This window comes from Bicyclus anynana, chromosome 10, assembly GCF_947172395.1.
Source record: "Bicyclus anynana chromosome 10, ilBicAnyn1.1, whole genome shotgun sequence".
Lineage (NCBI taxonomy): Eukaryota > Metazoa > Arthropoda > Insecta > Lepidoptera > Nymphalidae > Bicyclus > Bicyclus anynana.
The window spans coordinates 3,454,028-3,471,091 of record NC_069092.1 but is presented as its reverse complement, the minus strand read 5'-3'; the positions used below and the strand labels follow the sequence as shown (position 1 = coordinate 3,471,091).

The window sequence follows — 17,064 nt, the reverse complement described above, 5'->3', positions numbered from 1 at the left end:
AGCAAGCGACGCGGCTCGCGCGTCTACTGGATCTGTAGGCGAAGGAGGCAAGATGGTTGCCTGGCCCGGGCTTTGACCCACGAAGGTCGGCTCATTGGCCGATGTTCCGAACATAATCATTTGCCCAACGCTCTTAGTACCGATATAAAACGTATAGAAAGCCTCATTGAAATCGTTTCTGCAGATAAATAAAGTTTTGATATTAAACCATGACTTTCTGTTTTCTTTTTCGATCTCATTCTACAATTCACAAGTACAATACTAATTATTCCAGAGAAATATAATCTTCCAAGTAGTATTATGTAATATTGCTTTTGTTACTAACTAAAAAGTAATATTATGTAATATTACTTTTGTTTATCGGTGTTTAGTTATAAAATTTCTTGCAGGGGTATTCATTAATCTATCATTCTGTAGTCCTTTGATGAGTTGTTACGTTGTTGTTATTTTTTTCCTATATTGTATTTTTTTGACTATTGGATTATTTTGATTATTATCAAAAACAGATCATTTACTCGTGTTTGCAGTAAGAGTTTGAAATAAAGTTTTAAAACCAAGTTTTGTTTTTTATTTTACATCTCAAACGTAGTTTTAGCTATTTAAAATACAATCAAGTTAATAAATACGAAGGTTGGTTAAATTTATTCTAACATTACTAATTATACTGTTCTTTAACACTAAAGCCCTTTGTTTAAGTTTCTTGATTCCTTGCTTACCTAACCATATTATAATATATTTATCATTCTTTTGACTTCTAAATTATTTTAATAAGCATTTCCGTTATATTTAATTGTCTATTGAGGTTTTAGATTTATTATTCTGTTGTTGATATTGTAATGAAGGAAATAATAAAATAGTGGCATTGCACGTCACATATTTGCATAGAGAATAAGACAATGATCGGTTTATTATTCTTCCAGTTGAGTTCGTGATATCAAATCGCGGTCGACGTCACATGCGACTCGGCGGATTTTCATTCTATGCGGAGAAAGTTTTCCCGGAAAAGAGCAAGGTGCGGTGGCGTTGCACAAGGAGGACCTGTCGGGCCTACGCTCACACTCTGCACGACCAGATCTTCGCACTCAGCAATGTACATTCCCACGACCCACAAGTCATGCCCCCCTCAACCCTTGTCACGACTGCACCATACCGTTCGTTTACACACGCAGCTATCGCGACCCAGGCCAAGGCTGTGTTAAATGACTAAGAATAGTAAATTATGATACGCCTAAAATATAACATTACTGTAATTTAATCGTATAAAGTGAATCCTAACTCATATTTTTTGTATAACATACAGACACGGTTATTTAAAAAAAAACATCCAGTTTTATTAGCAAGTAGTCTAAATCATTTAGATGTATGCGAGCTTTATGGGAAATTCCTATGTTCGTAGAATGTTACAATTGTAATTGTGTTGTGTTACAAAAATATGGAGTTAGTACTGCACGAAATTTTAATTACAGAATTATGAAATTATGATTGTAATTGAAAACACAAGAAGTTTTAATCACTTAATGTGATAAAAAACAGGTAAAATGTCTCGCGTCAATATCAAAAAGTATCTAAGTTTGTGCCATGCTTTATATGTTTACTACTTATACTAACTAGTAATTATGATTGATTTTGTATATAACTTTATACAAGCAATAACTAAAACTTAAGCCTTAAACATTCCAAATACAATGACCAATGAAATATCATGGTCAGTAAGGAATTAAAAATTCTTTTGGAGAATGGATAGAATTGATATTAAAATGTATATAAGTATTGAAATAAGATTATTTTTAGTTAATTAGATAATTTTGTGTTTCTTTTAAATCACGTTGCTGTTGATTTCAGAAAGCGAGCCATATAATATTTTAGTAAAATTAATTTTTATTTAAGCACTTAATTTATTATAATATGATGTCGTTATAGCCGGTCTACTTATAATATTAAGCTTGCTGCGCAGTGATTTATTTTAAATAGCATTATTTATTACAAATATTTGCACAAAATAGTGTACATGTGTGTGTAAATACATATTTTAATTGTATAATTGCGTAATGGTATCACGCTAGTCAAAATCTAGTCATCTAAGGTTAGGTTGATTTATTTTAAATAAACCCCGATTTGTGCATGGTTTGTCTTTCGCTCTAAATCACAACATGGTTGTGTATCTTGACGCAAAGCTATAGTTCTAGTGTTTAGGATACTTAATGTATATTTATACTAATATGGAACTGTAACTGTACCATGTCTGTGCATTATAATAAACTCACTAGCTCAGAAACAATATTTTTTTTTGCTTGATGCATTTTGAAATGTATTTTGCGTGTTCTTTTATTTACAGAAAGTGTTTTGAATTGAGTATGTTGTCTGACAGGATTTGAATTGAGAATTACATGTTCAATTAAAATATGCATTTCTTCGCTTGATTTAAACTCGACACGCAATTAAATTGATAATTATTAGAATTGATTTTACGTTTAAGGTTTTAACGAGCATATCATTAATAGGTCTTTAAATTTTTATACTTTGGGTGTTTTTACCTAAAATTTAATAAAAGTTGAACAGCTTCTATTGATTTTATTAAAATTTAGGTAATTTGGATAATCACTATAATATTTTATCTTGTAAAATAATAGATTACGTATAGTACGTAATGAAAATGTGTACAATGTACATATAAATTTACGTATTGTTCTTATTTGCTTGAAATTGAATGCTTCTAGAAATCTAGAGGGGGCGCCAGTGTATTACCAATAAATAGTTTTATAAATTGTGTTTAACTTAATTCACAATATATACTTAATATATAATTGAATATATTAAGTGATTCTGAAATATTTCTCTATATTATCTTCTTAGAATCTGACCCCATCTAAGTTTCTAACATCAGTTGACTATTAAAGAATTACGTTTTTTTGAGTCACATTAATGTCTAATACTTTATAATAAAAGAGCTTAGATTGATATAGACATTATTACTTTATGATAAGTAGTATTATATCATTGTAAAAAATATTAAGTATCTATGTAATTATGTTTGGTTGACCTAGGTCATTTAATTTAAGTAAACAGTTTTATAATTTATTCGTGCTAAAGACCTTCAGTTTTGACTGCGCAGTTTCTACAGTTTTATCAAACAGAAATTTCAATCGAAATCATTAGAAAGAACTGTATAGTTATAACTGACGGACTTTTTACACAGACAATTTAACTGAACAGTTCGACTCGGGTCTGTAGCTCGCATAAAAGAGTTTTGACGTTGTTTTTATGATTTTTACAATTGAAAGTAGTGTTTTATATGATACTAAAATTATTAACATATCATCAGTAAAATTGTCGGAATATGCTCGAGTAGTTGCAAACACAGGGGATCTGAACCCCGGGGTTTTATTTACGTTTGTTTACTTTTTAATAAATATATATTTTTATAATTTATTTAATGTACAGACAGTTCAGTTACAGTTTTATAATAGTATAGAATATATTTTGTATAAATAATAATGTATAATATAGTTTATTGTTTAATGTATGATATTGGTATGGTATGGTTGCTTTGCGGTGCGTGTTTCCTGAATGTGTGCAAGATTTAAGGACATCTATTCAATTCTACGTACTAAATCTGCTGATCGACAAAAGCACCTTAAGGTCTTGTACGTATTTGATGTATTTGGTGCAGGCTTCTTGATAGGGAGGAAACAGTTTCATCGAGGGTTTGGCGAAGTAGTTAATGTCTCTTTAAATGCGTCTCTGATGATACTCCGACATTTGGCTTAGAGGGACATTGGGATGTTCTGTGGGCTGTGGGAGATGAGTCTTGACGCCTCCTTAATCATTGTGGGAATCTATGTCAGGATGACGTAAGATATCGGGGATATATTCAGCGTCTTTGTTGTACGCGATTCTTGTTATCAGCGGTCCCATATCGTAACCCGTCGACGTCAAGCCGCCACGCTCGTTCCGCGGATCGGTTAATTTAGTGTGTAGAATTGTTTGGATATACGTCATTATAATCAATGTTATCATGTATGTATCAATACATTTTATCGTGCATATTTAGCGAAATGTGATCAATTACAATAAATTGCTGTGACAGAACCACTCTATTTAAAGCTTTATCATTGGTATTAACATTGATACCGGATTATCCTTACGCATTGATTGTCATTGTGAGACATTACTTTAATAATTAATGTTCTGATAAAGTATACATTGTTTTATGAAAAAATATCAGTATGACAATGAGATATTCGCATTCAAATTCGTGATATTCGCCACTTGCACTTTTAATTTTTGACGATGATGATGAAATTGTTTGAGCAAATAATATTATTAGTAGCAGGCGTCATTACGTACATTCATTCTTATGGTGAAGAATTTTATGTGAAACTAGATTCAACTTCGCAAAAAGTATTAAACATCCATTAAGTCTAGAAAAAGCTAATTATTTTAAATCATAGTAATTTCATTTCAACGTGCACGAGTTTTTTTCAACTAGGATAGTTACGACATATAGATACTTTTTCACAATTATACATAAATGTGAAAAGTCCTTTTCTTTAAATTTCTTTTCCAAAACAAGTCTGTATAGACCCGAGGGTCTATACAAACTTGTTTTGCATCTACGAGTATGAAGTACACGCCATTAGGTGGATATGACCTCTGCCTCCGATTCCGGAGGGTGTAGGTTCGATCCGGTCCGGGGCATGCACTTTCCAGTTGTGTGCATTTTAAGAAATTAAATATCACTTGTCTCAAACGGTGAAGGAAAACATCGTGAGGAAACCTGCAAACCAGAGAATTTTCTTGATTTTCTGCGTGTGTGAAGTCTGCCAATCCGCATTGGGCCAGTGTGATGGACTATTGGCCTAACCCCTCTCATTCTGAGAGGAGACTCGAGCTCAGCAGTGAGCCGAATATGGGTTGATAATGATGATGATGATGATGATGAATGAGTTTTGGTTGGTATTGGTATACGACAGATATTATCAAAGCAGGTTTTGATGCGAACACTTCGATATCTTTAAAACTTTAAAGTTGTCATAGTAAACTAAAAATTGTTTTTATACTTTGCTTATTTTAATCTACTTTTTTGGCAAACTTCGTAGTTCAATACTTACGTGTAATTTCTCTACAATATTTAATGTTTTCAGATAATTTGATTCGCATTTGTGTGGGACCCGGAGGCAGACCAAGGCTCTGGGTTCGAGGAAAGAGCTTTTACGCAGCGCACACCATGCGCTCCGGCATAGTTCGCTGGAGGTGCACCATGGGCGGGTGTGGATGTAAGGCCTACACGCAGAAAGGGAAACTCCATAAGCTCATAGGGGAACACAACCATGCCGGCCGTTGCGGGCGACGCACCACCATCAAACAACCCATGTCTTCTGTGTCTACGACATCGCCCCCAACACCTTTACTTCTACCGCGAATACCTCATCTTGACTTTGATAACTTTGACCCAAATGCGTGGATCGTAAGGTATTAGAGTTACGTTTGATAAAGCAGTCTCCATTATAAGAGTCATCAATTGGGACGGAAATGTAAGCACCATGGAAACTATCCAACGTTTTCATAGTAATCAATTTCAGACAATTTGCTAATTTGCGGTTTTGTTTGAAGCGACAAATATGTTTGATTTAACGAAAGTTTGATCGTCGTTTTCATGGCTCATTACTGAAGTTTCTTGTTATGACATGCTGCATTAGTAAGCTGACGTTTATTTTATTTGAAGACTTAGGATCACAGGATTACAATAGTATTCATGAACTTCTGATATAGATTCCTATCAGTCATCTGCAACACTAAACTACTGTACTGTGATTGTAATGCATTTAAATTTATTAGATTTTCAGTTTCAGTCATTCAAGTTGACGACTCTTATAAGGGAAACGGTAATGATCTCATTATTATAAAACAGTCATGGATTGATTGCTTAGAATAAAAAGTGATTGTTTGCAGAAATGCATTGTCATATCGTAATTATGTAGGGACATGTAGTTGGTAGGTAACTAAGTTTAGTATTCGAGATATTAGCTACCGCATGTTGCCAATTTACAGAAGTGCCAAATATTTAATTGATTGAAAGTTGGTTTTATTTAAGGAATTAAGTTAGTTGCTGATACTCATAGTTTATTTACCTGTTTGTTGAATCTTATTTTATTTACATTAAAAAAAGAAATGTTAACATTTTAAAACAATCAGACGAAGCATTTTGTGTTAAAGTTATTTGACTTTATGAAGACGGTTTGACTTTGGCTGTAGTAGTAAGTTGATAGCACAAACATCGGTGTGTAGAAGAAAATCAAAGAAACGTCAAAATACAGAAACGCGTTTAACAACTTAAATTATAATTGTACAACGCCTATAAATAATGGGGATGATGACTAGGTTTGAATATATTGATTTTTATGATACATTCGGGTAAATAGGATCAATGTTAACTAATTTATACATATAAAGCAAAGATTGACTGGATATTTGCAAAATAAATGAGATTATAAAATTTCAAAATCTATTAAAAATATTTTATCGTATTTAGATGAAAATTCATACAGTTTTAGCTTCCTTACATTAAATGTGACATTTTTTAATAAATGAACTATAGGCATAAACGCACAAATAACAAAGATATTAGTAATTTTGTTTGAACGCGCATACAAATCTACCTCTATCTACAGATACCCTGTTCCTTTTACAAAATTGCTTTACTATTAGTATACTCTTAATTTATATACAATTTAAAAAACTGTCATCATCCCTATTATTTACATTGATACAGGATTAGGCGTGTGACATAGAAATTTGCTTACCAACAAACCGTTAGTAAGCAAATTTCTATGTCGTAGCAACTTTTCACAGACAGAAGGTTTAATAGGAATTCTTATTTCTTTTGTTTCACATACAAATTGCCCGTTAAACGTCTGTCTGTACACCTTACAATTACAAGCAAAGTCATAATCTATAAGTGATTATAAAAAGTATCATAGTCTGATTTATAAAAAGCCTTTTATTTAGTTTATGTAAGTTACGGATCTCTTAGAACGATATCTGTAAATATAAAAAGAAACATAACAAATATCTGCACATTACATTACTTTATTAAAAACAGAATTATATATGATGTTAATAGAGTCATCTCCACCTATCATCTTTCTAACGCAATTAATGATTAATATTTATTGTGAATATTTTCTGTTCTCCTGGGTCTGCCTACATCTTTCGATTCAATCCAATTTCGGATTTATAATCTGTAGGTGTAAGGAGTCCTTATAATTAAGAAATTTAAACTAATTGCGTATTGTTATCCATGAAATTATGCATTTCGACTAGTCATTTTTATATTATAATTTATAAGTAATATTATGTGATTTGACATCAGTAGATTTTAGTATATTTAAATAGGTAAATGATCTCAGATTAGTAAGATTTTTAGCTATATTGATGCCAAATCAAGAACATTATTGTGTGAAAATCTAGGATACGTTCCTTGTAAGGTTTGATGCTCATGTAAATTAGAAATTATTTGAATTTATTCCTATACCTATATACATTTTTGTCGTGCTTCCCCTTTATTTTGTTGATATCTTTTTAAAGAAATGTTCTGTGCCATGCTATGAGAAAACTTTAAGCGTGTTTCTATGTGTTACCCTTTTTAGATTTGTGCCAAAGATTTTTGCTCATGAAAACCTTTTCTCATAGAGAGAGAGTGTTATATTGTATCGATGATATCAGTGATGTTAAATAAATGTTGTCGCTCATTCTAATTATTGTAACGACTTCTAATAAAGTATGGTTCTAAAAGTGTTACGTTATTTAACCTTTGTTGACTTCTTATACTAGTTACATCATTATTATTTTGTTGTTAATTAGTAATTAAGATGCTCAGTCTTATCTCTAGTTTGTACTTTGTCTTTGTATAAACCTGATCTTAACTACTACTTTATATAATAAACCAAGGTCAGTTTTATTCACTGAATATAAAAATTCCTTCCGGAACTTGTATTAACCTATTTGTTTTTTTCAGCACGTTTTATAAGGGCGGGCAAAGGTAGACTGCTACTACATCGAGGCTACACTTTCCGTTTGAAAAACAATCTGGCACACGGACGCAAGCAATGGTACTGCTCCTCCAGGCTGACTTCTCGGTGTCTCGCCGACGTCAACACCGAAGGGCCAGAGGGTTATGAACGCATCGTTCGCTCCCGTTTCGCACACAATCACGCTCCGCCGAACGTTCGCCGTTTTGCCGATGGACGCTATGTCGTTCGCACTCCGCACCAGAGCGGGCACCGTGCCCCGGCTCCTTTGGATCCTCATCATCAGCTGCTGCAGCTGCAGCACGCTTTAGCTCTGTACGCGGCCACGGCGCACGCTAACGCTACGGCAAACGCCAGCGCCGCTGTATCTGCCTCCACCGGCACTGGTTCTCAGCAGTCTCCTAACGCTCTGCCTCCAGCAACGCAGCATAACTCTACCGCTAAACCACTGCTGGTCGATACACCGTGCAACGAAGAAGACTAAACGGTAACTTGCTATTAAAAACGAGACTATGGCTCTCTTATTCGGCATACGAATTAGATAGGTATGTATGTTTCACGAAAGAAAAAACGACGCTAAAATATCGACTTGCCGATATTTTCAGAGCCTTTTGCACATGTATTTTAGGGTAATTTATGTTTTAGAATACTTATTATATTATTATCTAGGATATATGGGGATAGGATGGAGTATACTTTAAAGCGATGGCATTGTTGGACTATCGGACGGTTATGTGTATGTAAAATCTCAGAATAGGTGTGTTTCGTGTGTGAAGACTACCAGTGACAATGACCCGTCAACGAATACATCGTGAATCTTGACGTTTTAGATTAGGCGGTCTTTGCGAAGTCTATAATGTTATTCGTATAGGTGTGGGTTATTTATGTAAAAGAATAGGAAGTTAAAGCTGTTTATTATGTATGTAAGATCTTTCTGAATGTATTAAGAAGAGCCCTTCGCACTCGTGACATTGCGCATGTCGGTAACATCGCAGCGAGAAACGGGCGCAAACTGTCTTATCACGGTGCGGAAGGCGCTCAGGATGTCAGCATATATCGATGTGAAGTTTTAGCTAGATGGTTATTATCCGGAACTAGGCCCATTTAACGTTTGATTTACAATGTCGGCTCGAACCATCCGAGCAGCACCATCGAGACGGGTACTTTTGGCCCTGTAACGGCACTAAGCGAGTTGTCCAAAACATTGGGTAGGTTAGAACCAGGAGATCTATCGAGAAGGACCGCGGTGAAAGTTGCGATCGAAACGGGTGCGTCGGTAAGGTCAGGCGGCTGAGCGCCGCCGACATGAGTTGGTGACTGAAACGCGAACTCGGTTCGGAATAATGCAATATGGATCCCTCGACTGTACTTAGAAATATTAATTTTATTTTGAGAAATTTAACTTTTACAAGTTTCAATTTTGCTACTTAGATAATTAGACGTCCGCCTCTATCTGTAAGAAATCGCAGAAACTATTTATTATCAAGGTGTTCATCATGATACCTACCTTCGAGTATGACGCAAACTCGCACGGCACTCGTCGAGGCGCGCAGAGTTCAGTCGATGTTGCTCTGCTCCTTAGGATTGATTTAAGTACTTAAGCTCAATCAACTACCTCTTCACTTTTTATACGGGTTTTACAGATTAGTTTAATTATACAATTTTATATACACGAATAAATACTCAAAAGCTTTACTCGAGTTAGTAAGGTGTCGTAGGCTAAGTTAGGTTAAGTTACGCGCGCGCCGGGCGGCTCGCCGCGAAGGGTCCGGTGCGGCCTCTACCTCTTATCGTAAACTCATCTACCTCTTTGCATAGGTTTAACTTAATCAGAGCGATTGCTGTTGACTGTAATATAAATAGGCACTTTTGAGACTGTTGTCTAAATATATTTTATTGATTGTTTTATTTTTTAATTGATTTTGTTGCTTGTCGAATTAATTTTTCAATGAGTACCTATTAAGATCCACTTACCTCTTAAGATTCTGAAATAAGTACAAATTTTGACTAATTTTAATTGTTATTTAGATGATAACTTAGTAACTACGGGGTCTAATATGTGTGAACTATAAGATGAATGAATTTTTAAACTAGATTTAGTCATAGATTATGTCAAATGTTGCAACTTTTCTGTCACAATAAAATCAGCATTTGTATTTGTGGCGGTTTGAGATTAGACGTTTTTACATAAGACAAATAAAAGAAATTACAAAACGTCAGGAATGCCGAACATGAAACTAACTATAGCATAGTTAATGCAAACTTTTGACATGTTCTATTGTACCTGAAATGCATCATAAGCCAAATAACGTAGAAAATACGTGAAACCGTGGCGACAATCGGACTTATAGTGTTAATAACATAATATTCATATACGTATAGATTGGCATATTAATAATATCTAGGTCAACGACAATATTCGTCAATTAATCACAATATTATCACAAATCAGGAACCAAAAAGAAAACACAATATTAATAAGTTTTTTTTAATTTGTCTTATTTAGTTTTATCTTAATCTCACACGGGGAACATGATTTATAGGATTGATTTCTGAATCATCGCAATGGAATTTCTTTTCCATGCATATGCATTACGTCAGAGACGAAATAATTACGGAGATATTCATCTGTTCTTTACAAAGTTTCAACGGGACCAATTTGACAGTAAACTACAAACTACAGTCAAGATTCTAGACACACATTAAAAGTCTAATATTAACTTTAACCCTATACAGAATCATGGCTTAGATCTAATGGTTATACGGTTTCAAACTTTATATCGTTCTTTAATATAAATTTTATGCTGGTTACGTGGTTGTAGGTACGAATAAAGTCAAAAACTTGTTTCGATGACGCAGTTAGAAATAATTTACGCAAACTTACTTTACTGCTGCGTAAATCTGTTATCCTCGTGTGAGATTAGACTATTTGGCAACAGCGTCGTAATTTGCTTTAAATTTTGATTGACCTATTTTTGACCATACCGGTTTGTTAGAAATGGGTCATTTAATATTTAAAATATCCTCAGAATCACAATTTAATATCGACTATACACACTATGGAACAATTAATTATACTATAGGTCTTTATATATTAAATAAGTCAGATTAGGGAAAATATACTTACTTACAATGTTTATGTATTGATAATGAAAATTATGTCCTTTGTAATGTCGTGATGTCACAATATCCTATTAAGATTGACGTCATTATCGTATTGTTACTACTGCATTTTATTTATCATAATAATTCATTCATATAGTACTAATGGTTTAAAAATGAAAATTTCGTGGTTTAATGAAGTAAGAAATTTTAAATTAAACTACGGGTATATTATCAGGAATTCTAAGGATACTTAGGATTACTTCACATATTATAGCTAGATTGTTCATATTATTTACCTCTAAATAATTTTATTTATTAATTCCATAGAATCTACTTTTAGCTATCTAAAATTCTGTTAGCAATATGTCCACTGTCTTTTCAATTACTGGCGAAAGTGTACGCGTTGTTTGGTATGGTACACTACATTGATAGCTCCCCTTTTACCCATAGTTTAATTTATAAACATAGAGTAATCAAGTATATGTATTAATAATAATTAAATTATAATATTTGTTGTTGATTGTGAATCTCATAGGTAGTTCATGAAATTTTTAACTGAAGAATGTCTGTCGCCTCGGTTTAAGCCTCAGTTACATGAAGATAGTATTTCGCTCTTTCAATGGCGAGAAGCATTCTTTTATCGTAGGCGATATTTTCGAGAAGATTTACATTTAGATAGGCAGAAATCAAAAACTCGCTTACGATTCAAAATTAAAGGCGTGGCGTTTGTTGCTATTTCGTGTACGGCATCGTACATTAAGTTTACATTATTGAACTTTTCATAGTTACTTTCTTCAAGTGAACGAGGCTTTAGGCTCAAGGGCCCGGTTGATCTAATTATGTTATCAACGATACCTAATCTATCTATCTACCTCATTTACTGTTACAATTGTATACCTTTTAAATATTATAGTGTAATTTTGTATTTACCAATGTATTTAATAAGATTTTTTGGGTTCTTGTACGGGGTATGTTTTGTGAAACATTAAATTGTACTTATCAATAACCGTTAGTTTTATTTCTGTACACTTACTTAACTTTTATAAGTTCAGTAGTTTTTCGCGTGATACCATAAATGTTGGTACACACATAGGCATACATTTTATTATGTCCCTCTTAACAGTTGAAAATTTAAGAAGTCCTCATAACTTTCTTCACTAACAGTTGTTCTTATCGAATGTATAATAGTAGATTCGATAGGATCGACTATCATTGGTACAATTCAAAATAAATCTTTTCCAACCAACTTCTTGAGTTTTATTTCCCCGTTTACATTAATAAAGGTGATGGGTATAACTGGTTTACTAATATAACATGTCATTTCTGACAATGTAATCTGTCGCAGGCATCAAGTATTTGAAGTCGCGGCGCGGCAAGGTCATCATGATGGTCAACACGTTCCCTTTCTGCGAGGAGTCCAAATTGAGGGACAAAGTGATCTGGCGGTGTACCTCCAAGAAGACGAACTGCAAAGCCAGGATACACATGCTTGGCGCTAACGTTGTGGCTGTCAAGGGTATGCATAACCATCCTCCTAGAGCTCCATCGTCTTGATATCTGTTGCGATGGACTTTATGTGTAGTAATACTAGGTACCTACTTCCTAGTTCATATATCACTCGAAGTGTTGTTCCAATTTCAGCATAAAATTTTCGCTTAGAAAAGAAAAACGAATGTAACACATGTTTAATTTTTAAAATATGGATATTTGTTTTTTTTAAAAAGCTCTTTTCGCAGGAGTTAGAATGAAAGTTCCTTATTCGCTTTGAGATGGCCCTGACATTTTTTGTCTTTGACATCTAAATGTATTAAGAGCTACAGAATTGGGACCAAAGTAGATAGAGAAGCAAGTTCGGAAAAGAGTGCATTTGATTGGTTAGTACATTAACAAAAATACGCTCTGTACTCTGTGCAATTTATATAAAATGTCTCTAGGATCCTTTGTACAAAAAAAGTTAAGCTAGGGCATGCTGAGGCATGCTAAGGCTTTTTAGGTTACCGCTTGTCCTTAACTTCTTTTTAGTAAAAAAACACAATTTCCTTTTATTTTAGATGTCTTAGTGTTCATTTTATTTGCTACATTATTAGTATCTTCCAACTTTGTATTTATTCTAAGAGTGAAGTCCAACATTCCTCTTTGTTAGAAGTTTGAATAGATTTTTGATCAATATGAAAAATATTCCATTCCGAATGTTGCATTCTATTAATTTAAGTATTTTTTTTAAGTTAGCATTTAACCATTACATTATTCGTACACCGCGGTAAACTCAGGGTGGATACCTTAAGATAAGCATTTGATTTAGAAAATCAGATGCCATTTAAATCAGGTAAACTAAGAAATTCTGACACGGTTCCTCGACTGACACACGGACTTTCAGATATTTCCTAAAGTATACACCGCTAACTGTCGATATAGACACTAATTTTTGCTAAAAAAAACCGGCTAATCCGTGCAGCATTATCTTTTCTGGCCTTTTCACTTTTTTGGTCTTTATTAGCAACCTATAAACATCAAGTCAACTAAGAAATGTCATCTATTTACTGTATGATATCCACAAAGGGTTGTCAGTAGGCATGGATGACATTTGTTACATAGAATCTTAACTTGGTATATGTTAATTAACATACGCTTAAGTTAGTGAATTGGCCTGCAAATCCGATAAAATACTTCAACGTACGTTTTTTTTTCGATTATATCATATCAATGTGATTGCAAAACGAATGTAAGTACTAGTGTTTGTTAAAAAAATATTCTGATACATTGACTATAGTAATATAAAATCAGGGTTTATAGGTGTGATCGCTCAAAGAAATAGAGAAACTGGTGTTTGTGTAAACGCGTGGTTCAATGACATTGCACATTATATATATCATTGAGGTAATGTAGTATCTTCAATAGATATGAAACAAGTGATTTTAATTAGATATTATATAATTTACATGTATAATGCAATAATTCCCAAGTATTATTTGTCTGTACGGTATAATGATTACGTTTATCTATTATTATCAAAAAATATATATTAAGCTCACATATTATAATACGATGGTAAATTGTTAGTAGATATATGTATATACTTATACAAATTATTTCACATGATATTATAATTAAGACAATATAAAAACTTAGTATTAAAAGTTTTGACAGTAATTTAAGTTATAACTGTGTATAAAGTAATGATATTTATGTTATATATTTATACCTTAAGTTAAGTGTCTACATCCGATTTTATGAAAGGAGTCTGTTATAAATATTAAAATTTTGTAAAATTTGTCATCAAGATGTAAAACGAAAAATGTCATCTAAATCTCCATTCGCAATGTCGTAGAATTGAAGCGAAGAAACGCGATATAAGAAGTCTACCTCGTATTATTCAAGCAGGGGTTCTCAAACTTATGAACACTCTTAAAGTGTTTTTTTATTTTATAGAAACCCATAACAAATGATTAATGAGATAGAACACAACACACTAGATTTTACTAATTTTGATACATGTCGCTACGCTTCGTTTCCACCCATGGGAATGGAGCCTAAGCTGAGTATTATAAGTTATAATATATCTATATAATATAATATACATAATACATCTATTCTGTCATTCCAGTGTCTTATGAACCAGCTTCTGATGTTTGTATTTTTTGGATTAGTATATATTTTATATTATCAATTAAATTTTTATAAATGGAGTTCTACGAAAACGTTATTATAAAGTATGTAAATTGTATTATTATGTTAATGCACACATAACAATTGTCAAGAGATATTTAACTTTGTTATTGAAATGTCTCTAAAAGATAATCTCGAGAACTTTAATAAAAGTTCTATGTATGAAACGGCGTGCCGTCAAGTCAACGTACCGGCAGGACCACGTTAATCCGGACCTCCTAAAAAAATGGTTTAAAAACGAATACCTATTTAACCTGTCACACCATAACTTGAAACTACTTAACCGATTGCATATTTTTCTAATAATTTGTAATGGTTCTTATGGAAAGGAAAATAAAGAAAATGGCTTAGGAAATTGGATAATTCAGGAAACAACGTTTTTGAGTAACAAGCAGTTTGAATCAAAAGACGTGTTCGTCACTTGCGTCCATTTATAGACAACACAAACACAACGTTTGAATATGTTGAGGTGCCATGGCAGGTAAAAATAATTTAGATATTGTATGATACATAAGCAAATATATTCATAGAAAGCGTGCAAACGCAAAAAGTTCCAATATTAATTGAATCGTTTTGTGATAAATTTAAATTCGTAGATAAACTTTGGATGCATTTTACCATTTTGATAAAGTACTTATTAATATAAATTTTATTATGTCATATATTTATTGTGCTTTATCCGGGCTACAGATACGCAGTTTTAACTGAACAGTCGAACTGTTCAGTTAAATCGTCCGTGTATAGTGACCGTTAGTTTTTACTCTACAGTTTTTATTATGATTTTGATTGAAATTTTGATCAGATAAAACTGTACAGTTAAAACTGAAGCCCGCGTTAGATGTGTATGTCTATCGTTCGTTCATTAAAATTAAGTAAAAGTGCCTTATCTTCGGGACCATTGTCAATTTATTATTAACTATTATTGATAGTGATAACTAATAATGTCATTGTACTGAACATTCCTTATTAAATTAAAAAATCGGCTTTACAATATTACATGTAGATATAATAACTTTTATATTTAGACTTCGTTGATTTTATTAAGAGTATTACTCACTAAGGTTTATATTATTATTAAATATGTTTATATAATCTTTGTGTTTGCTTTCAACTTTACATTCGTTATCTAAAGTGTTTATTTTTTTACTGCTAAATTTAGCTAGATTTCTTTTTATTTTGGTCAACTAGGTCAGCTTTATTTTTTACAATTGACGAGACAACCGATTCATTTTTCATCTTTTCAGTGTATTTTCAGTTTTTCTGTCTATTTCTACTTTAAATACTACATTTCTTTTCATTTTTGCTGGATTTTTTGTTAAAAGCTAGACGTGCTAATTAACAGTATTAGTAATATTGTATACGAGTAGCTAATATCACTGGAATTCAACTGAGTTTAATGCATCGTGTGGAAATTTTAATATGATATTTTCGAAAATGCAAACGCAGTCGATAGTGTGGGTAGTATCACTTTACTGTGCTCTATTATTTACTGTAATCTATTATAAATTTTATTTGTATAATGTATATTTCTTTATTGGTTCTGATTTTGTGACCTTATATTGATAATATAACAGTCATTCTGTCCAGCTTTAGGCGGAACTAAACTTTAAACAAAAATGATAAGGTCCATTTTATTTCTAACACAGTTTTGATATTCCGAAAAAAGCGATTCCTTTATAAGCGAGCATCCAAAAAGCATACGATAACAATTTAAAAATAAATGTTAATTTAATTTTGATAGCGAGCACCGATTTCGCTGAGTTCAGATTTAATAGTAGCAAGAGTGATCAGAAAGAGAAGATAATCGCCGGAGGGTTTACGTATCTGAAGGATATGGAGTTTCCAAACGGGAAAACAAGGTGGCGTTGCGGTCATGCGTCGAATAAATGCCGATCCCACTTATATACTATTGATTCTGATGTTGTACTTTTTAATGATACTCATAATCATTGAGGGTACAAGATTCTAGAAGTCAATTGATTTCGGGGGTTTCTTGCAAGTTCAGCTTCTCTTGACTACAATCGTGCCTGATGGAAAGCTGTGTTGACTTTAAGATGTTGTATAAGATACAGCCTATTTAATTGCCTAAAAGGCGTATATATAGTTACATAGAGATAAGAAAGGCGTATATGTAGTTGTGTTTTTATAATTACAGAAAGACGCAAACTATTAATTTTTTGGTATTTGCCCAACTAAACTTTTCTTTATTTAATCAACATGATAAAATTATATTATATGGTATTACTGTTTTCTTTAATTGTAC

General features: G+C 32.7%; 1 protein-coding gene across 49 annotated transcripts in view; it reads left to right on the top strand.

The window, feature by feature from the left end:
• The window catches only part of LOC112049969 (protein tramtrack, beta isoform), a 536,667-nt gene that overhangs the window by 15,615 nt on the left and 503,988 nt on the right, over nt 1-17,064 (top strand). The window contains exon 5 of one of the 49 annotated variants that reach the window (XM_024088107.2): nt 8,018-12,141. The exons of 46 other annotated variants lie outside the window; for them this stretch is intronic. In XM_024088107.2, coding sequence (XP_023943875.1) covers nt 8,018-8,514 — 497 coding nt within the window. In that variant the 3' untranslated portion in view covers nt 8,515-12,141. Of the gene's footprint in view, nt 1-920; nt 4,098-5,144; nt 7,798-8,017; nt 12,142-17,064 lie in introns of those variants that run through there. 2 more of the 49 variants (XM_024088260.2, XM_052884045.1) reach the window with 2 other exon arrangements.